The sequence below is a fragment of the Ambystoma mexicanum genome, chromosome 3q, assembly GCF_040938575.1.
Source record: "Ambystoma mexicanum isolate Mex_15411 chromosome 3q, UKY_AmexF1_1, whole genome shotgun sequence".
NCBI lineage: Eukaryota > Metazoa > Chordata > Amphibia > Caudata > Ambystomatidae > Ambystoma > Ambystoma mexicanum.
The window spans coordinates 552,190,262-552,212,488 of NC_090926.1; the positions used below are offsets into that span (position 1 = coordinate 552,190,262).

Below are 22,227 nucleotides of genomic sequence, written 5' to 3' on the forward strand. Positions count from 1 at the left end.
TTCTCGTTCCCCTGGGATGGCCTGTTCCTGTATGTATTCCCCCTGTTGCCGTTGCTTCTGCGACTCGTCAACCAGCTCAAGAGGTCCCGGTGCAGGATGATCCTCGTTGCACCGGTGTGGCTGAGACAGATTTGGTTCCCGGACCTTCTGGACTTGTCCAGTCAAACTGTCGACGGATGCAGATCTTCTCTCCAGAGAAGGTGGCGCCATCCTCCATCATGACCCGGGGTCGCTGAACTTGCAGGTCTGGCTCCTGCGGCACTAGAGTTTGGAGGGTACGATATCCCGGCGGACTGCAAGGAAGTGCATGAAAAGGCCAGGGTGTCCTCAACTCTGAAGTGCTATGGACACAAATGGAAGAGGCTCTCTATCTGGTGCCGTGCACAGAAGATTAACCCTCTCCGAATTACGGCCCCTCAAGTGCTGCTGTACCTGCTGTTGCTGGCCAAGGCGGGGCTGGCTCATGCCTCCATCAAAATACATCTAGCGGCTCTCTCCCGCTACATGTGAACTACGGGACGGTCATCTCTGTGGTCTCATTGCCTGGTGAAGGAATTTATGAAGGGACTATTCCGTTCATTCCCACCGGTGAAGGCCCCGGCGTGGGAGCTCAACATGGTGCTGACCAGGCTCATGGGGGTGCTTTCGAGCCTCTGCATTCGGCACCGTTGAAGTTCCTGTCGTGGAAAACAGCATTTCCTGTGACCATCACCTTTGCACGATGAGTGGGAAAGATCCAGGCCCTATCCTGCAAGCCTCCATACTTGACCTTTCACGAGACGAGGGTGGTGCTGAGGACGCACCCCTCGTTCATACCCAAGGTGCCGTCGGACTTCCATCTCAACAAGCCCTTGATTTTACCAGTTTTCTTCTTGTTGCCTTCGTCGCCGGCCGAGAGGGCTTTGCACTCGCTGGATGTAGCTAGAGCGCTGAAGTTCTATGTGGACCGCTCAAAGAGTTTCCGGAAGACATCACAATTGTTTGTGAACTTTGGACCTGTGAACCAAGGGAAGGCCCTCTCGAAGGCTTCCATTTCCAGATGGCTCTCCGGCTGTATCACGCACTGTCACTGGTTGGCAAACCGACAGTTGCCCGGCCGTCCGAGAGCCCATCCGACCAGAGCGATCACTGCTACCACGGCGTTCCTATCTGGTGTGCCCCTGCTGGACATCTGCAGGGCTGCTATGTGGAGGTCGACGCACACCTTCACGAGATTCTACTGCGTCGATTGGGATTCCAGGGAGGAGTCTAGAGTGGGCCAAGCAGTGTTGCGCAACCTGTTCGCCTGAAGGTGGGCCTGGTGAGGAGGTAAGAGATGCTTAATGTTGAGTTGAGGAAATGCTGAATGTTGAGTCTTGCCACCTCCCGTGGTTGTGCATGTGTGTACTGGTGTGTATTCTTATATTCATGAGCATGTGAATCCATGCCAGACCCCATGCTGGAGAAGGAACAAGTTACTTACCTGTAACTGTTGTTCTCCAGCATGGGTCTGGCATGGATTCACATGCGAACCCTCCCTCCTTCCCCTCTGCGGCTCTTCACTTGATCCTACTGCCACTTTACTTGCTACCAAATCTGAGGATGGCTGCTCGGGGAGGGGCTTAGGGAGAGGGCAGTCATTGGCTGGGGGCAGTATGACCCAGAGATCAGTGATTGGTTACTATTAAGAAAGACAGATCAGAAACAAAACTGATACTGATTTTTTCTTTTACCGAGGATTCCAGGCCTGACAACGGGGAATATTCATGAGCATGTGAATCCATGCCAGACCCATGCTGGAGAACAACAGTTACAGGTAAGTTACTTGTTCCTTACAGTCTTTATATGCAGTTCTTATGTTCCTCTTAGTTCGAACAATAATGTCTTGCTTCTTTCCTTTTAGGTATGGAAAGGTATTTTGGTGTTGTCAGGCAGTTTGAAGATGAGCATTGGCCGGTTAGGCGAAAGCGCGGTGTGCGCAACGCTGTCCGGTGAGTAATGCGCGATGCACGCCGCTGTTTCGCCTTTTATATTGCTAACCTGTGTCTTTTCTCTCTCCATGCAGGTTGCGATGTTCCTCGCCGAGCACCGTAATGTTCCAGCAATGATACTGACCAGGAGATGACTACCCAGGTAAGAATTGTGTGGCTTTCTTCATTCGGGAGGAAATGTGAGTAAACGCTTAATAAGGCTGTCTTTCTTTCTCCTCTTTCCAGGTTATGGTATTCCAGGATGCATGCAGTGCCAGATGATGGAGTTCGTACCTTCAGGTGAATGGAACTGAAGTCGGCGATGGATTGAAGATAGGATACTGTTCCAGGTAAGTTTCGTAGTGTTCTTGCTCTCTCTGCAGGTCCTTGGTTTCAGGTAAGCTGGCATCAAAGAACTGGACACAGTGAGCGTTACGCTTCCCACAGCAGAATAACGCAAAGCATGTTCTACTGTCTGGGTGCGGTTTAAATAGTCTCAGGTAAAGTAGTCCAGGTAAAATAGTCCCAGGCCTGCCACACCCAAAGTAGTCCAGGTAAAGTAGTCCCAGGCCTGCCACACCCAAAAGACTAGACCGCATAGCTCAGTTCTTTGTAAATGAGCAATGTGTGTGCCTCCATGTTGGCTGAACCCCCCCCCCAAGTTAAATAGTCCAAAGTAAATAGTCCCATTCTAATGTTGTTCTTCATGATGGTTATGAGCCTGGCGCCCAAGAGAGTCTTGGATGAGGTTTTAAGGCCTTTGACCTGGCCCTAACTAGAAGGCTGACTTGCCAGTGAGGGCCAGGGGCAAGGGTCATGACAGATAGGTCTCCTGAGGAGATTGTGATACAATATGGCAGAAGCATCTGACAACTTGAAAGTTGGTCAGGCTCTGGTAAAGCATTGGCATGACCAGAAGGCCAACATGGTTGAGTTTTCTCAAGACCAGCTAGTTCTAGTCATGGTACTTACAAGGCAGAGGGCCTTACTGGACAACTGGATAGGACCCTTCAAGGTTGTGGGTAAACTTGGAGAGGTCAACTATCTGGTGGATTTAGGCAATCCTAAGGAGGCTCCCAGAGTCTTTCACACCAACCGCCCAAAGGCTTATGTCTCAAGACCAGAAGTGGGAGCTTTGCTTCTAGCTTCAGCCCAAGAGGAGGAGGAGAGTGTACGTCTACCTGACCTACTCAGTGGCCAGCCTTTAGATGAGAAAATAGTAGTTAATCTCTCTTCTAATTTGACACCTGAACAAGAGGAGGAGTGCACGTTTCTGTTAAATCAGTTTTCCTCCCTGTTTTCACTATCACCAGGCTTGACCCCTTGGGGCCAGCATGATATTCACACTGTTGACTGTTTACCTGTTAAAAGCAGAGGTTACAGGATGTCAGATCATGCAAGATCCCACATAAAGAATGAGGTCAACAAGATGCTTGACCTCAGGGTAAGAGAGCCCTCTACCAGTCCATAGTCTAGTCCAGATGTTCTAGTACCAAAGGCAGGATCCAAGGAGTTGAGATTCTGTGTGGACTATAGAGCTCTTAATGCAGTCACAAAGACTGATACCCCCCTTTACCAAGGACAGATGAACTGGTGGACAAACTTGGTTCAGCCAAGTACCTCAGTATATTTGATCACTTCAGCCTATTGGCAAATAGCACTGACAGAACATGCCAATGAGAAAACTGCATTTTCAACCCCAGCAGGCCTCTACCAGTTTAAGGTAATACATTTTGGACTAAAAAATGCATCTGCTACATTCCAAAGGATGGTTAATCAAGTTCTGAATGGGATAGAGGACTTCTGCGTGGCATACTTGGATGACATTGCAGTGTTCAGCCCTACTTGGAAAGAACATGTTGACCACTTAGGATATGTTTTGCAGGCTCTTAAACAGGCCCATCTGACCATAAAGGCTAGTAAATGTCAAATTGGTCAGAGTAAAGTGGTCTACCTTGGACATGAGGTAGGAGGAGGTAAAATCAGGCCATTGCCTAGCAAAGTACAAGCTGTACAAAACTGGGCCACCCCTACTACTCAAACCCATGTGAGAGCCTTCCTAGGTCTCACTGGGTACTATAGGAACTTCATGGGACCATAGCTTCTCGCTTGAATGTGGTCTCCTCTCCCAAATTCCCTAAAAAGATCAGGTGGAATGAGGAGTGCACTGAAGCATTTGAAGGCCGAAAGAACGCCCTTTGTCAAGCTCCAGTCCTAAGAGCTCCTGACTATAACCAAACCATCATTGTGCAGACAGATGCTTCAAATAAAGGTATAGGTTCAGTCCTTAGTCAAATGGATGAAAAAGGTAGGGGGCACCCCATTTGCTTCATCAGCAGGAAGCTGAAGGGACCAGAAACAAGGTGGACTACCATTGAGCATTTGTGCTTTGCTATTGTGTGGTCACTGAAGAAGTTTACACCATACTTGTATGGATCTACTTTTGTGATTCAGACTGACCACCGACCCTTCAGATGGTTAATGCAAATGACAGGGGAAAACCCAAACTACTGAGATGGTCAATCAGCCTGCAAGGGTTTGATTTTACCATTGAACACAGGTCAGGGTATCACCACCAAAATGCTGATGGTATCTCCAGGATGTTTGACCGACTAGAGCAAGGAGATTCATCCAGGAGTGTTAAATCCTCTTGTCCCTTAGTATGGGGGGGGCGAGTTTTAGGGAGAGTTCTCAAAATGTGCTAATTGCCCTTACCTTTTGAGACCCCCAGCAACTTTGCTGGATTTCTAGGATTTGATTTCTTTACCTGGGAAGAGTGTGAGCCTTTTTTTCCCACTCTTCCATGTATTTTGTGTGTGTTTTACTTTTGTGTTCTTGGTTATGGATTTTTCAAACAACTCCATAGGCATTATCTTCTGTGTGTCACACAGCACCTTCGGTGCAGTGACACAGGGATGTCTTTCAGACTTCCCAAGGTTTAAATACCTTCTCTGGGACTGACTACTGTCTCCCAGAGCATGTAAAGTTAAATTGGCTTTACTAGTCTTTTTAAATTTACTGAGCCAGCATGCAATATCTTCCTATAGAGTGCTGGAGGGGTTGCCTAGCTTCCCCTGGGTCAAAACACTCATTAACAGTAAAATGTTAACCTTTCCTACTTTAAATGGCTGGTGGCAGTGGTTTAGATCAACTACCGTGATTTTTCCCGACCGGTCATAATGGTAACTAAAAATCGGGTCAGCCATTTTGTTCAAGCTGCGCCCAAGACCTATCTGTAAAAAGAGACTTGTGCTTAGTCTCCTAGGAGACCTGAATGCACTCTGGCGTAATTGGCTGGCTGGCTGTCCGGTAACGACAGCCACACTGCTGTGTGAGTGACAGCCAGGCTGGAATGAATGGGGGAAAACTGTTTAAAAGCAGGTCTCTGGGACTTCGAAAGCAGAGTCGACCACTGGAACGAAAGAACCGAAGACGAGCTGAAGGAAGAGGACTGCTGCAACTCCTGGACGACCGGTGGAGCCCTGCTGCAGGTCCTAATTGCCTGAAACTCAAATCGACAGAGAAGCCCTTCAAGGTTAACTTCTTCCCTTGAGTTTGGTTGGAACAACCAACTCGTAAGCCTCCTGGACACCGTCCCCATCTGGTCGAATTTACATCAGAGTGCTGTTGAAAACTGGATAGCCAGAAGGAAGGAAACCAGTTTGTGGTCTTAAAGGCACTCACACCTTTAAGCAACGTTTTGCTAAGCTTTTGGCCTCATCCCTGGGCAGTGCAGGAACCTCCTGACGTCCTCCTTCTTGTACTGTGCAAACTGTTAGGGAGAATTCTCCAGAATGGCTAATTTCCCTTACCTACGGAGTCCCTCAGCAGCTTTGCTGGATTTCTAGGATTTATTTTTTCACCTGGTAAGAGTTTGAGCCTTTTTTCCCACTCTTACATGTGTTTTTGCTGTGTGTTTTACATTTTTGTGTTCATGGGTATTGAGTCTCATCTACTCCATAGGCATCATCTTTTTTATTGTGTGTCACACAGCACCTTTAGTGCAGTGATACAGGGTAGTCCTTTCAGACTTCCCACTTTAAAAACTCAGTTTTCTGGGACTGACTACTGTCTCTCAGACTATGTAAAGTTGCCATTGACTTCACTAGTTTTTTAAATTTACAGACCCAGTACAAACTATCTTCCATAGAGTACTGGAAGGGTTAATAGTCAGCCCTTTTTGTCTGTTTCTCATGGAACATTATTTTGTTCCCATTTCTCTAAGATTTGGCTGGTGGCAGTGGTATCTACCCTTTTGTTTCTACCGCACGCTATGAAAATAGCCTCGGTATAGTTAGAGGCTATGGTGGTAGCCTCAAACTCTAAAACCGCTGGACCCCTTTTATTTTTATTTGGTTCCGGCTGGGTTTATTCATCATTTCTTTTTGTAAAGGTCTTTCTCATGTTTTACCCTGCGCGCCAAACCAGGCTTGGTTCCTTTGTTCGCCGTCCTTTGGCGGGCTTCGGCCCAGAAGACCTCCTTCAGCGCCTGAGTGTCTGGATGGGCTGAATGTGAGGGAGGGGTTTTAGACTCCCTGCACAGGGTCTCCTTGGAGACCCAAGTCACACTATGATTTGATTGGCTAGGTGACTGTCCGGCCAAGACAGCCACCCTGCTGTGTGATTGACAGCCAGGCTGTGTGAATGGAGGATTTGGTACATAAAAAGCCGGTCTCTGGGACTGGAAGGCAGAGTCGCCACTGGATCGAGAGATGCAACGAGAAGCTGAACGAAGACGACTGCTGCAACTAGTGGACATCCCGGTGCAGGTCCGAATCGCCTGAAACTTCGATGACAGAGGAGATCGGCAAGGAGTCTTCTCTCCTTGAGCCTGGTGGGACCAACCAGCTCACAAAACCCTTGGACCTCCTCTTCAGCCTGATCGAATTTGCTGTGCCACAGGAAATGGATAGCTAGTGACAGAGTCTCTTTGTGCTTTTAAGGAGCGCACCTTTTATTCAACGCTTTGCTCTGCTGCTGGCTTCTTCCCTGGGCAGCGCAGGACCCTCCATTCTTCCTCCTTCTTGTCAGTCTGACAGTCGCTTCAGGAACTGTGAGCCTGCAGGAACTGCCAGGAAGTACTGCCTCAGCTACACCAATCTTCTTCATCTAAGGTACTATTCAAATCCGGTCGTTCGTTCTGTCCGACCACGGTGAAAGTGTTTAAAATCTTTTGCCTCTCCGAAGGTTTGTCCTGCTCTACTCTGTTAAATAACTTTTCCTTCGACCAACTTCGTTTTGAACTCTTGGCAAAGACTTAACCGCGAACTACAATGAACTGTGTGATACTCTGAACCATTAACGTTGGCCCAGGCCTATTGATTTGAATCCTAGTTGTAGTAAGCCTTTTGTAGATTTCCCTGCCCATCACTTGTTGGTGTTGTTGATTTTTGATAACCTTTTTCTTTCCCTCCCTTTCTTAATTGCTGGAGTGCCATTTTGCCCACACTTCATTTTGACTTTAATTGTCCAGAATTGATTGGGTGTTGTGTAGTGTATTAAGTTTGTGATTTTCTGCTGCTTTATAATAGTGAGCTGGTTTATAACTGATGGTGTAAATAAATGTATATTCTTTTACTCAGAAACCTTGAGTCAGTGTTTGTTTGAATCATAGTAATTGCTGTCCTTTGTGTAACTTCTTGTACTGCTCACTTACTCTTGAGATAAGTCTGGCTGTTCAGCCATCGCTACCACTTTACTGTGTAGTACAGGTTTGTACCAAAGGTGAAATTGTACTGACACTTGTACTCTTAATTGTGTGCGGTGTTCCCAAAGGGTACTGCATATGATTCTGCCTAACACAAACGCGGTCCGGAAATCTTTTCGGCCATCGAGAAAGTGCGTGAGCGTGAACCTTTCCTCAACTTCAAAGGCTTGTCCTTCCCTAAACATTCGTCAAAGATTTTGCTTACCCAAATTCTTCTAAACTCCGTGGCAAAGACTTAACCGTTACTACCAGAACTGTACTATCCAATACAAAGACTCTGAACCATTGACTTTGGCCCAGGCCTATGAGATGAATTGCTGGTTGTAGTATACTGAAACCCTTTGCCCTGCCTATGAATGCATTTGTGCTGTTGATTCTTATAACCTTGTCCTTTTACTCCTTTATTAAATATCCAAAGTGCCATTTTGCTCCCACTTCAGTGGAGCAAAACTTGTTCAGTTACTTAGCGGTTGTGTATTTGTGGTTTATTAGTGTGTGATATTTAGCTGCTCTTAATAGTCTCATGTTTTCAAACTGACTATGTAAATAAATGTATATCCTTTTACCAAGAAACCTTAAGTAAGTGTATATTTGATTCACTGTATTTGCTGGTCCTTTGTGTAACTTGTTCTACTGCTTTCTTAAACTCTTGAGATAAGTCTGGCTGCTCAGCCATCACTACCACTTTACTGTGTAGTACAGGCTTGTACCAAAGGTGAAATTGTGCTTACACTTGTAGTCCTAATTGCATGTAGTGTTCCCAAAGGGTACTGCATGTGATTCTGCCTAACAATGGCTAAAAAGAAAAGGTATTTTATGTAAGGGACTGACTGTTTAATATTTGTATTGTACTATCGGTAAAATGTGTATTTATTAAATATTCACAGATAAAGGCAAGCCGTACTTAAAGACATTGGTGCCCATTAGGAGTTTGGGGGTAACCATGGCGCTATTTGCGCCATGGCTGCCTCCAAATCCTTACCGACTCCGCCCTGGTGAATGGAGCTATTACCGCCCCATTCCAAGGTTCGCAGGGGCAGTAATTCCCCATTCACCAGGGCCCTTCCCCATTCCCTTTCAGTCCCCATAGGGCTCAATGGGAATGGGGAAGGCGCTAATAACGGTACCGCAAATTGCGGTACCGTTATTAGCACCAAAGTCCCTTTGCGGGTCTCGTCCTTAACGGCTGGTCGTTAAGGGAGGACCTGCAAAGGGAACTCGTAATAGGGCGGTAAGGGATTACCGGTACCGGTGCCCTTACCGGTACCGGTAATCCCTTACCGCCCACCTCGTAATGAGGCCCATTGGCCCTCATTACGGGTCCGGCGGAAACCGTACCGGTAAAACAGGCAGGTAGCTGCCGGACCCGTAATGATTTACCGCTGCCTGACTTGCCGGAATCACCATGTATTACGACCTCTGCGTTCCGGGAAGACAGGCGTCAGTAAATGTTAATCCCCATTCCCATTGAGTCCTATAGGACTCAATGGGGATCACGGAAGCACATTAATAACGGTGCCGGTGCTTCCGTGAAAGTATGCTGCGGCCAGGTGCTGTTCCGCCCGCCAGCTCTGCCCTGGCGGGTGTACGGCACTGGGCCGCAGACTCATAGTATGCCGGTCCGGAAACAACGGTGCCGGTAAGCTTACCGGCACAGTTGTTTCTGGACCAGCAAGCTTGTAATGAGGGCAATTGTATTTTATGCTATGCAATTGATAATGGTATAATTTTACCAATGCACCTAATTAAAAAAAGATGGCTCATTTTAAAAAACCCTGTGGTTTCAGTGATCAGGTGCCACAAATTTGGGAAGGGGATAATATGCAAGTTTCGCTGTTGATCCCTGCACAGCTGTATGGAAATAAATACAGTTTCAAACTTTTCTGCCTCTGGCTGCTTATTAGATTATATAGTGATGTATTTGGACTTCTAAAGTTCCGAAGAATTTGACCTTCTTGGAGGCATAGAAGATTTTAATTACTAACAGTGGTAGGTTAGAATATTATTTTTCTGTATCCCAAATGCCTCAGTTCATCATGCCTCAGTTCAGTAAATGTGAATATGTCTCAATTCCAACTCTCCTACCGTTCTCATTCTCCTTGACCACTCTTCTACCTTTGACACAGTCAACCACTATGTACTCTTAAAACGGCTCCAAGACACCCTTGGTATCTCAGACCGGGCACTGTATTGGCTGACCTCCTTCTTCACTGACCATCCTGCCCAGGTGCACCTGGGTTCTTTCTCATTTCTCCTCCCCTACCACTCTCTACACGTGGTGTCACCCAGGCTTCTATACTCTTGCTATGGCTTTTCAACACATACATTGCATCTCTCGCTCACCTGATTTCCACCTTCTCTCACCATTTCCAGTGTTATGCGGATGACATACAACTCTTCTTCAAGCTCCTCTCTTCCTCCATCATCCCTGACATGCCTATTTGCTATTCAGTCTTGTTGTGCTTCTAACGATCTCTGTCTTAATTCCAGTAAAACAGAGATTCTTCCTATCGAGACACCTGCTCCCCTTTTCCCTCCAGCACTCTGGCCACTCTCTATGGGCTCTCCTATTTCTCCTTCCTCTGAGTCCAGAAACTCTAGCGTCATCTTCGAGTCCTCTCTCTCCTTTATTCCTCACATCTTGGACCTTGCCAAGAAGGCCCACTTTTAACTTCACCTCCTCAGAGGCATTCTCCCTTTCCTCACCTTCCCCCAGAAGCTTATTGGGCTTCATTCCGACTGTGGCGGTCCGGAATCAAGGGTTCTGACCCTGCTGTGCGCTTTGTCCCCGTTAGGCAGAGTCGTCACTGAAGCACTGGGAAGCGCCGGTGCTTCCGTCTCCCCTCTCCCATGGAGTGCTATGGGACTCCACGGGAATGGGGAGTTACCGAATCTGCCGCCTGACTTCCCGCTTCACCAGGATTTGTAATGTCCCGGTGGCACCGAGAAGTCAGGTGGCAGATTCAGTGTTTCCGGATCCGCGGCAACCTCGGAATGAGGCCCAATGTCTCTAGAGCTCTGGTCTTCTCCAGGCTGGACTACTGCAAGAGCCTCTTGCTTAACCTGCCCTTTTCCTCCCTTTGTCCCTTTCAACGGATCCAGAATAGGGCTGCAAGACTTATCCTTGACCTCAAGCCCAGGGACTTTATCTCTCCACTGGCTCCCGGTTGTTGCAAGGATCAAATTCAAGACCCTCTGCATCATACACAAGGCTTTCTGGGGGCTGCGACCACGCCAACTGCAGCTTTCTATCGCTAAATACTCTCCTTTCAGATCTCTTCAATCTTAACTCTCTGCTGATCAAACGGTTCTCCAAGCAGAGAGCTGGGGGCAGATCTCGCTCCTCCTCGGCTAGCTCCCTCCTCTGGACTAGCCTCCCCACCTCTCTCTGTCTTGAACTGGACCACCTCAAGTGCCGCAAACAACTCAAGTCCTTTCTTTTCTCCACCTCCTTTCCACTCTCCCTCCCTTGCTAATCCTCCCACTGCCACGGAGACTCGCGGCCTGGTCTCTTCTGCATTCAACAGGGTCCATGCATTCTGCCCAGTCGCCTCCAGCACCACCCCCTGCACTGCCCGCTGGGCCCCCAACTGACCGCCAGGCAGCAGACATCCGCCACCCTGGATCATCCCCACCCTTGCACTTAATTGCTGGGCGGCAGACTTCCCCCAACTCCTCGTGGGACTTCTCCGCCCTCGCACTTAGCCGTTGCCTCCCCCACATGCACCTCTGGCACTTCAGCCACCCGGAGGACCCCTCCAACACTTATCCTCCCCCATCTATGCCCCCCGGCCCTTTTTCACTGCACTTGCACGTTCCAAATGACACAAGGGCTAGTAGAGCCCACTTATACTTTTATCATTTATTCATTGGGCCTCATTACATCCAGTGTTTTTTTACCGGTGCCCGGGAATGGGCAATTATGGGACCTGGTAATTGCCCATTCCCGGGCGCCAGTAAAAAATGCTCCCCATTCCTATTCGAGCCCCATAGGGCTCAATGGAATGGGGAGGCTGGATGCACCAGCACCATTCAGAATGGGGCTGGTGCATCCGGCATGGTCTGTTCGCGGGTGCCGGTCCGCCAGCCAAGTCAGACCTGGCGGGCGAAAAGGCAGCCACGAGCAGAACTCGTAGTTTGCTTGTACGGTAACAACAGTACCGGCAAGCTTACTGGTACCGTTGTTACTGTACCGGCAAACTTGTAATCAGGCCCATTGGCCCTCATTCCAAGGTTGGTGGTAGTCATGGCGCTGTTAGCGCCATGACTACCACCAATAAACAGCGCCATGACTACCACCAATAACGGGACCTTGTCCGGTCCCGTTCATTGGGGACTTACCGGTCCAGCCCGACCTTGGCGGGACGGGTAAGTCCCCATTGTTAAAGCCATTCCCCATTCCCATTTCAGCCCCCATAGGGCTCAATGGGAAGGCGCTAATAATGGTACCGCAATTTGCGGTACCGTTATTAGCTCTGAAGTCCCTTAATGGACCCCGTCCATAACCCGTCCTGGTAAAACCAGGCGTTAAGGATGGGACCCGCTAAGGGACCTCGGAATAGGGCGCAAAGGGATTACCGGCACTGGTGTCCTTAATGGTGCCCGGTATCCCTTTGCGCCCACCTCGTAATGAGGCCCATTGGGCCTCATTACGAGGTTGGAGGTAGCCATGGCGCTATTAACGCCATGGCTGCCTCCAAACTCGTTCCGACTCCGCCCTGGTGAATGGAGCAATTACCGGTCCATTCAAAGGTTAGAGGGACCGGTAATTCCCCATTCACCAGGGCCATTCCCAATTCCCATTTGAGCCCCCATGGGGCTCAATGGGAATGGGGAAGGCGCTAATAACGGTACCGCAAATTGCGGCACCGTAATTAGCACCAAGGTCCCTTTGCGGGTTCCTACTTTAACGGCTGGTCTACACCAGCCGTTAAGGTCAGGACCCGCAAAGGGACCTCGTAATTAGGCGCTAATAGGTTAACGGCGCCGCAGCCTTTTACGGCGCCGTTAACCCATTAGCGCATGGGTCGTAATGAGGCCCATAGTAGGGCGGTAAGGGATTTCCGGCACCGGTGCCCTTACCGGTGCCGGTAATCCCTTACCGTCCACCTCGTAATGAGGACCAGGTCTTTATTATTGTTTTACTTCCTCCATGGTTCCCTTCCCTTTTGCCTTGTGGCGCCTTCAAACACTGTTGTTATGTAGGCGCCTTATAACTATCCAATAAAGTAAATAAAAAATATGCCTGCTCTCAACTGTTATTTTTGTTTACTTTACTAGTTGTGATAATTTGCTAGTCTACTGGAAAAAGTTGACAGAGAAAGAAATCTGACGAAGAATCCTCTTTTTCTCCTCTTCTACCTGTAATGTGTGTAATGTACTGGTCCTTCTGCCTCAACTCCCACTGGCATATTTTCCTAACTTTGCAACTTTCAGCGTCCTTCCTTTCCACAGTACATGATACATATTTAATTTAGTTATGGACTGCTGTTAAGTATAAGAATCCTCTCCTCATTCAGGCAAAATACAAAGCTTTGCAGTGGACAGTCATGCCTAAATAGTAACCACGACTATGTTGAATAATGCTTACTGACAACGTGTTAGGCACTTGCGGTCGCTTCGAATGCAGAATCTCGAAAAAGTCACCAGACTGTTGCATGGAAATGATAATATTGTTGATCTCATGCTGTATACCATCTTTCTATTTTCATGTGCATGTATTCTTTTTGTTTTTTAGTTTTCAAATTTGGATTCACTTTCGTTGTGCATGGTAGAACATCAAAATTAAATTCAAGCAGCATCATCTTTCTGCATTTGTCTGATACTTGTAAGTATACAGCACTGCCATCTAGTGTACACATTCCATTCTTCACCCAACCCTTTCCTTTAAGCATGTCTTCATTCGAAGTTACTAGTACGTGTTTTTATATGTAGTTATACTTTGAATGTGTTGATGATTATTCGTATTTATTTTAAGTCCGTTATTGCATTTGTTGTAGTTACATTGATCAAAATGGAACCGAAAGGTATCACAGCTCGTACAGAGATTGATGAGAAGCAGCAAAAGTGCTTAGCATTATCACAGTATATTATTTTATCTATCCAATGAAACATTGGCAGAAGTGCCGTTGTCATGGCCTCAAAGGACTCTGGACTATCTGGGTGTTTGTTATCACGCAATCTGAAAAGGGTGCAAAATTTGTACTCACCACTACCCATTGGCTAGTAATAATTGACTCTTTGAGAGTAAGAAGTGGGCCCTCATTATGATGTTGCCGGTAGTGCCAGCGGCCTACCAGCAACCTCAGTTTACCTTTTCTGCTGTCCGAGAGCCCGTGATATTACAGGCAGAGGCGCAACGGTAAATTCCCATTCCCATGGACTCCCATAGGACCCCTTGGGAATGGGAACAGTGAAGCATCGGCACCAATGGTACCTGTGCTTCAGTGATTTTATTTGCCGGCAGGGGCCTGAACAGCCGGTAGATCACAGACCCTACACCCTACCGGCAAACACAAAGTGAGCCTGTTTAGAAAAGGTGCCGTTAACGTTGTTGCTGGCATCTTATTTATGAACCGGCTCACTGGTAATGAGTGCCATGGTGTGTTTTGTGTGTATAGAATTGCGGTGGCAAGTGAATTTTTATTGCTAGCTAGTAGCTTGCAACTTGAAATTCTTACCCCTTATCTGAGCATTACATACTGAAAGAGAATATTGCATTGCAAGAATGGGACTTTACATGATAACGTGTACATTAGAAGTGCCGGAAAATGACACTTTCTTTGGCAGAGATCACTAGAACTTGAATAATGAGGCCGCCCACTATGTGATGCCACCGACAATGGAGGTATGTGGTGGAGTTCCCCAGGTCCCATTTCCCCATTCCCGACCTTGTCACCCAGATACTCACAGGCTCCCCAATATATGGAAAAAGTCACACTTAAATAATTTGGAGCGCCAGAGTGCATGTGGTTTGTGAATAGAGATCGTTGTTCCATCCCATATCCCACCGAGCTGGAAAACAACCAGAGCCATCCAAAGTGGTCAAAAATCTCGGAATCCTACTGGACATCAAACTCACACTAGAGTCACAAGTGAACACAGTAGTTAGAAAATACTTTTCCACCTACACACAATCAAGAGGATACTTGCATTCTTCACCTTCCCACACAGAACACTTGCTGTCGATCTCGCGTCATGTCAAGAATAGACTACATCAACAGCATCTATCTCGGAATGCCAGAGTATTTTATGAGAAAAGTACAATGTATACAAAACATAGCAGCAGGACTACTCTTCAGACTCACTAAGATAGAGCACAACACACCAGCGCTGAGAACACTACATTGCTTACCAGTCAAAAACCAAATCTTCTTCAAAATACTCTGCATAACACACAGTTATCCACGGCCCATGAGTGAAATTCATACAGGGAACAGTCTACATCTATAAACCAACACAAACACTAAGGTCCAGCAATGACATTTGCCTCAAACCGAAACGATATGCATCACACAAATTTGGAGGATCAGCATTCTCCTGCATAGCGATGATACTTTGTAACTCGCTCCCAAAGTATCATCGCTATCACCTAAAATTCAGGAAACTATTACAGCCATGGCTCTTTAACTCACCAAGCTAAAGGAGAAACACTGGCAAAAGAAAAACCACCAATGCAATACACCCAAAGAAACAAAAAACTCAAACCCAAAACTCAATAGAATAAGATTAACCCAACAGATTAATTTAACACACAGAAAAAGACCCAGACGGCCCCAACTAGCCCTACCAAAAACATGCTAATATTCTGCATACTCCACAATGATGAAATAAGAATCTGTTTGAGGGTTTACCCATGCTTCATATCAGATAGGTAGGAATCGCAGAGTCACCAGTACCATACCAGGCAGACTGGAGGCACTGTTTCAAAAAAGAATGGCCAACATGACCATGCCCTCTGACCCCAAAATGACAGGAAGGACTCCAAAATAGCATGAAGTAAAAATATAAAAACAGAAGATATGCCTACAATGTCTACTCTGGAACCTCCTCCCCATCAACATCCGACTCGCCCCGTCGCTTCTACAGTTCAGGAAGGAGCTCAAGGCCCTCCCCTTCAAGGAATGTCTCCTTCCTAAAACTTAGGTCCATACAGCGTTGTTGGTGAGGTCTGGTATGCCAGAGGTCTGGGGTTACTACAAGCTCACCTGTTCAGCTCCCAAGGGCCCAACAACCCTGCCCCCAGAACAAACGGAGGACTCAGCCAAGCCAAGGGCTGTTGTTTATTATACAGGACATTAACAAATCTCCAGAGTCACTGCTCCCGAACCTGTGTCAATCATTTTTGTTGCAGAGTGTGGTCACAACATGAGCCCTCACCGAAAAACCTATCACACTTGCTGGTTGGGTGATTGGAGTGGTATACAGTATAGATATCCCCTATGGATCTTAATTAATTTGCCCTCTCATGCCAGGTGGCTAGCCTGCCCCTTCCCTATCTATCTATCTATCTATCTATCTATCTATCTATCTATCTATCTATCTATCTATCTATCTATCTATCTATCTATCTATCTATCTATCTATCTATCGGTCGCAGGATTACCATTGGCCATTGCTCGCTGCCATCCACCCCTGGATTTCTGTCCCCTGATTGTCTGGAAATGGTTTTCTCAGGCCTGGGACCCAGCTCTGTTCTCAGGGCTCTGTGCACCTCAAGGTGATGAGAATGACTATGTATACTCAATGTATCTGTTAACATTACCAGTGTTTGCCTGTGAGAGTGCTCTCCATGTTGCAACGTTGTCAACTTGTTCATGTTTCACTTTCTGTCTGTGGTGCTGAGTACTGTTCGTCTTCCCACCGCAGGTGAATAACCATTGTCTAGCTCGGCCGCATCACGTGATTGAGGACCACAAAATCAAGCTCTTCTGGTTTGCAATTTATGAGGATTTATTCTGTTTTTCTGCAGATGGCTCCTTGTTGTTTTAGGTTTGGAATATGCTGCTTGTCTCTAACCTTGGCTGTGACCCCTGGCCTTCCTGCTCTGTGCAGCCTGGTTCTGCTTCCCCTCGTCTTCCGTCCTGCGGCTTGTGTCCTTATGTGATCCTCGTTATACTTATACTATGATTTCTACACATCGACACCTATATCGTGCTATGTTTCCTATAAGTTAATCATATTCGGTCCTGCCGGGTTCCTTATGTGATCCTGCTGTTCCATCGGGTTAGTTGCCATAAGCATCTGCAAGCTTGCTCTGCATCTCTTTGTTGCCTTGCGTTCAGCGTTTCTGTACTTGGCTAATGAGAAAAATAATAAAAGCTTTTGACAGTATGTATATGTATCTTTCCTTTATCTACAGAAGTGTGTAAGCATGTTCTTCATGTATACGAGTGTGTATGTATCGTTGTGCATGTTTGCGAGTGTACTTCACAACTAACGTGGCTATGTTGTGGTGTCACTAATGACGTCATCACAGTGGTTTCTCGCCATTAGTCAACATCATCCATCGAGGCATTTGGGTCTGTGACCACTGTTGACGCACCTGTATCCATAAAGATAAAGGCATTCACTGTATAAGGTTTGAATGGATGTCTGAGAGAATGGGCCTCATTATTACCCCGGCGGTAGCCATGCCTGTAAAACAGGCACGGCTGCCGCCAGATTTGCATTTTTTCCGGCACCCGTCAATGAGGAATTACCGGGTGATTCCGACCCAGTAATTCCTGCATTGCCAGGTGCCGGTGCCTGTCAGTCCCCATTCCCATTTGAGCCCCATTGGGTTCAATGGGAATGGATACATCGGATGCACCGGCACCGTCAATGACGGTGCCGGTGCATCCGACATGCTGCACTCGCGGGTGCCGCTCTGTAGTATGACAGGTGCCCGCGAGCACAGCTCGTAGTATGGCGGACCGGGAACTACGGTACCGGAATGCTTACCGGTACCGTAGTTCCCGTACCGCCATGCTTATGAGGCCCAGTATCTTTCTGCATACGTGTCACTCACTGGTCCTTCTGGTGGATGTTCAAATAGTGAGTGGCGTTGTACATTTTTGACTCTTCGGCCATCATGTTCATGTGGGTGAGGAGGGGCATTCCTGGGACCCTCTCTTCAGCGTCCGCTCCCCACCATACCTGAGACTGGATGATCTGATGCCCACCGTTTCCTTCCCTGATTACTGGGAGATCCATTTCCATTACTGACAATGGCCCTCTCTCCGCTGTTAGATCCCCATTCCCTGATTTCTCTGCTCCCTACCCTTGTTTTTCCCTGTATGATTGTAAAGCGCCTCTGTTGCTTCCCAAAGCTAGTTCTGCACACAATAAATGCACTAATAATAATAATAATAATAATAATAATAATATGTTTCTCTACTGCAGCCAATAGAGCGTTATTTACCATCAGGAAAGGGGTATAAAAGCGGGGAGTTAAGCATATGGGAGTTTGAATATAAGGAGTCAGTGCAGAGAGAATAAGGAAATGTGGAAGAACGTGGAAAGACAGGGGAAAGGGAGGTGTTGGCTGAGAAAATGATGAAGAGAGTGGAGGAAAGAAGGTAGAGAAAAGAAAACAATGTGTTTTCCCAATTAGACCAATTTTTTAATCAAAATACTTTTTCACTGTAAACATCAGCTGGTCTGACAAAGCATCCACTTTGTCAACAACCTGTGACTAGTTCCTTTTTGAGGAAACTTTGCTGTAGGGCACAGACTAACTATAAAGCTAATTGCCCTCACTGGATATCCACCCATGGCCTTTGTCAGCTAAATCACATTGTAATGCAGCCTTAATCCCTGGTGCTGATGAGAAAGTTTTCATGAACAGTCTTCTACTGCCATAGCCTATAACAGTGCATTACTTTATAGTAGTTTACGTTCTATCACACTTGCACCTAGATTCAGCTCAGCCTTTTAGTAATTTAAAAAAAAATCGGTTTTATAAATATTTGTGTTTGGACCGTATGGTCATTGCCTTCAAATGTTTACAAGCCAACTTTGCCAAACTATTCCTTTCTATATGTACTTTCGGATTTTTGTAAGGATACATTGAAATGCAACCCTCTTTTTCCTTCTTGTTGTACAAGTATTAAAGCTTAGTGTATACGTCATGCTTTGCTGAATTTGTTTTTAATACTGTGACAAACTCCCTTGTGTTAATTTGGTAACAATTAGTGGGGTGACGAAAGGGTACCAGGGACCTTGCTGAGCTAGTGAATAATGGCTCGAGGTTGGTATGGACAATATACCCTGAAAACCTTCACTTAACCCTGTCACAGGGCAGGAGACTTTCGCTTGCTCAACCAGCATCGAGTGCAGTTACGCAGTGGTCTGCAGTGGACCTTTTGTCATTTATTTCTCTTCTACTGAATTGCGGTATGCTGGAAGGAGTTGTCATCAATCTCTAAGGCACAGATTATGTTATTAGTATTGATTTAACTGGTTTATAGTGATAATGTCGAAATACATAATGTCGAAAGTCAAAATGTCGAAAACAATGTCGAAAAAAAATTTGAATGCCTTTTTTTCTTAGTTTTTTGTTCGAAATGGGGGGTTCACCCCAACCCCCCTTTTTTATTTTTTTTTTCTGATTTAACCTTTTTTTACTTGCGGAACCCAAAAAAAAACATGTAAATAAAAAAAGAAAGCATTAGAAAAAAAAATGTTGACATTTTTTCGACATTTTTGTAATTCGACATTATGTTTTCGACATTATAACTGCACACCGATTTAACTTACCATACTTTTTTATTTATCCTCCGTGTTATTTATATTGGACTTTGGACACTTAAAAAAACATTTCCGAAATTGGTTTGCTCCGCCCCTCCCACCAAAATCCTTGAAAACAAACCAGCTGCGCGCATCTAGGAGTGCAGTTACGCAGTTGAGCTGGTGGTGCTGGGGGTTTTTGAATATTTTATTTTGATTTTCACTTTGAATTTGCTAATCTATTGAGGTGTTTTTTGTTTTCTGTAACTGTTACTATGTCATACGTTTACATGCTGCATACAGCAATGCCGGAAAATGCAGGGCTAAAACAACTAATTGGCTTTCCCAACAGAGTGCTCGTGTGTAGATTCGTAGGCATGCTAAATCATTAATATCGGTCATGAGAGGATTTTGTAGTAAAATTAATATTCCAGGGGTGGGGGCTCCGCTGTGAGGGTGGATCCCGAGACCCTTCTACCTCCTCCCTCCTCTGATGACTTATGTGGGCCAAAGTAGCTAATAATTGATTTCTCAGTGATTCCAGACTCCACTATTGTGGCTGCACTCCCGCCAATGGACCAAGGGTTGAACCTGAGGAGTTTAGACCCTATTACATTAGCCCAAATGGCACCAAAAACTAATGAAGATAATTCAATGGCTGTTACATATAAAGATAACCAGGTTCTGTAGGTCATTTCTGCTCAGGTTCATGGAGTTGAGCATGCCACTTTAAATACACCTAACACCTCCTTAGAAATCATTACGGGGGGCCAGTCTTCATTACCGGTAGCATGGGAAAAACCAGTTGATGACCCTATGAATAAGGTAAGCAAAGTTTTACAATCCGGGGACCTATTAAATCATGTGGCTGCTGAGGTAGTTTTAGTGACAGATACCCAGCTCCTGGGTTTACAAAGTCCTCCCCCCTTGAACCTCTCGCATTCACCGATACTGTACCCAGTATCGATAAAAACATCATCATGTTCTTCACTCTCCTTTGTTAATCCAACACCACGCAGACCTATGGGGAAAAAAGTGGACTGCTCCTTTTATCGAGATACCTTGTCAGCAATGAACACTTTGGCTAACTTATACATATATAAGGCATGGGACAACAAAATGACAGATCAAATGGGATTGTTGACCACGTTGACCATGAAAATAACTGAAATGCAAAATCAGAGGTAACCTAATGTTAACAGAGGAAGTAATTACCCACAAGTTAAGAAATTGGTCCTTTGAAAGATCCATGGTACCAATTAACCAGGCTTTTCAGGGTTCAGGTTCACAATTGGAGAATGGAGACAGTGGGCCTCATTACACGGAAGGCGGTGAGCCATGGCGCTGTCAGCGCCATGGCTCATGCCGGGAAAATACCGGCACCGCCTTGGCGGAAAGGGGAATTACCGCCCCATTCCAAGGTTGGTGGGGCGGTAAATCCCCCTTCCGCCATTGCCCTTCCCCATTCCCATTTCTGCCCCATAGGGCTCTATGGGAATGGGGAAGGCGCTAATTACGGCACTGCAATTTTGCGGTGCCGTAATTAGCTCCGAGGTCCCTTAGCGGGTTGGTTTTTAACGCCTGCAAAAAGCAGGTGGTAAAACACCAACCCGCTAAGGGACCTCGTAGTAAGGCGGTAATGGTTAACGGCCACCGTTACCATTAACGGTGGCCGTTAACCATTACCGCCTTCCGTGTAATGAGGCCCAGTATCTTTGGGGGAGAAACAGAGGGCTTGGTGGATATTGAGGTTCAAAAACGTCTAGGGGATATTTTTCCAATTCCCCAGTCAACTCCAGGGCCTGTTTTTAAAATATTTTCCAGTAAAAGCAAACTTGGTTAAATCAGTTCAAATGGGGAAAAAACTAAAAATCAGAGATTCCTGTTTAGAGCTACTCAATTTGGTTCAAGAAAGTTTATTCAAGGTTTAACTACCCTCTGAATGAAAGTTGTCAGTTAAAGGAGACAACAAAAAAAGAAAAAAAATCTAAACTATTAAACAGAAAAAGGCAAAGACTGTTACAATAGTAGAAGATAATCTTTCTGACAATCTTTCGATAGAACAGCAACCTCTGCATGAGATGTTGCAGGAGATACATCTGTCAAATCTTTCATCCCATACAGAGGGTGATGTTAGGAAAGATTTCATATTTGAATGTAATTTTCCCTCCATGCGTCAACCCCCAAACTTTTTGCTGCTGTTGTAACACCATTGACTAAACTTTGCCAGAGAAGCACAGCCCTCAGCTGCACTCCTCTGGGCTTTCGCTCACTTTGCATGGGGAAACTGACATGCCCTTAAGACAGTCAGTACTGGGAGACTTTGTTTCCCTTAGTAATTTTCTCATGTTGCAACGTTTGCGCAACATGTATCAAGTGTGCAATGTAACTTACTTTAGAGCACACTTGGGTCTCTAGTCATTCCAAAGGCCCTAGAAACTCTTGCTGGACTTTTTACGAACTGTGCAGATGTGTCCCGGACAGGACTGGCGGCAGCTATGAGTTTCCTTATATTTTTAACCCTTTCTTGCCATGTTAACCGCGCTTACCGCGTTTGGCACAAATAGGTGGCCTGGCTCCAAAATGGCCATGCCACGAGGTTCTTTGTCCCGTCCTTTGGCCATCTTGCCCCTTCACCTTCCCCAGGTCGTGTCCTTATTTGGTCATGCACTTTCCGGCGAAACCCAATGCTTTTGAAGGCTTCTGCATGCCTTGTGTGTGTGCCTCCAGGATGTGGGCTGGAATGTCTGTTCCCAACACACATCCTGGGTGCCAGAGAGTCTGGAGTGTCCTCAATGCCTGGGACCACTGTGGTCCGTGATTGGTCCACGTATGGAGTGAGTGTTTGTGAGCAGATCTCCC

General features: G+C 46.3%; 1 protein-coding gene across 1 annotated transcript in view; it reads left to right on the plus strand.

Moving 5' to 3' along the window:
- Positions 1 to 22,227, plus strand: part of LOC138582732 (uncharacterized) — a 448,771-nt gene that overhangs the window by 113,553 nt on the left and 312,991 nt on the right. The window contains exon 2 of the mRNA XM_069654321.1: positions 13,394 to 13,483. Within this exon, the coding sequence (XP_069510422.1) occupies positions 13,394 to 13,483 (90 nt within the window). The remainder of the gene's footprint in view (positions 1 to 13,393; positions 13,484 to 22,227) is intronic.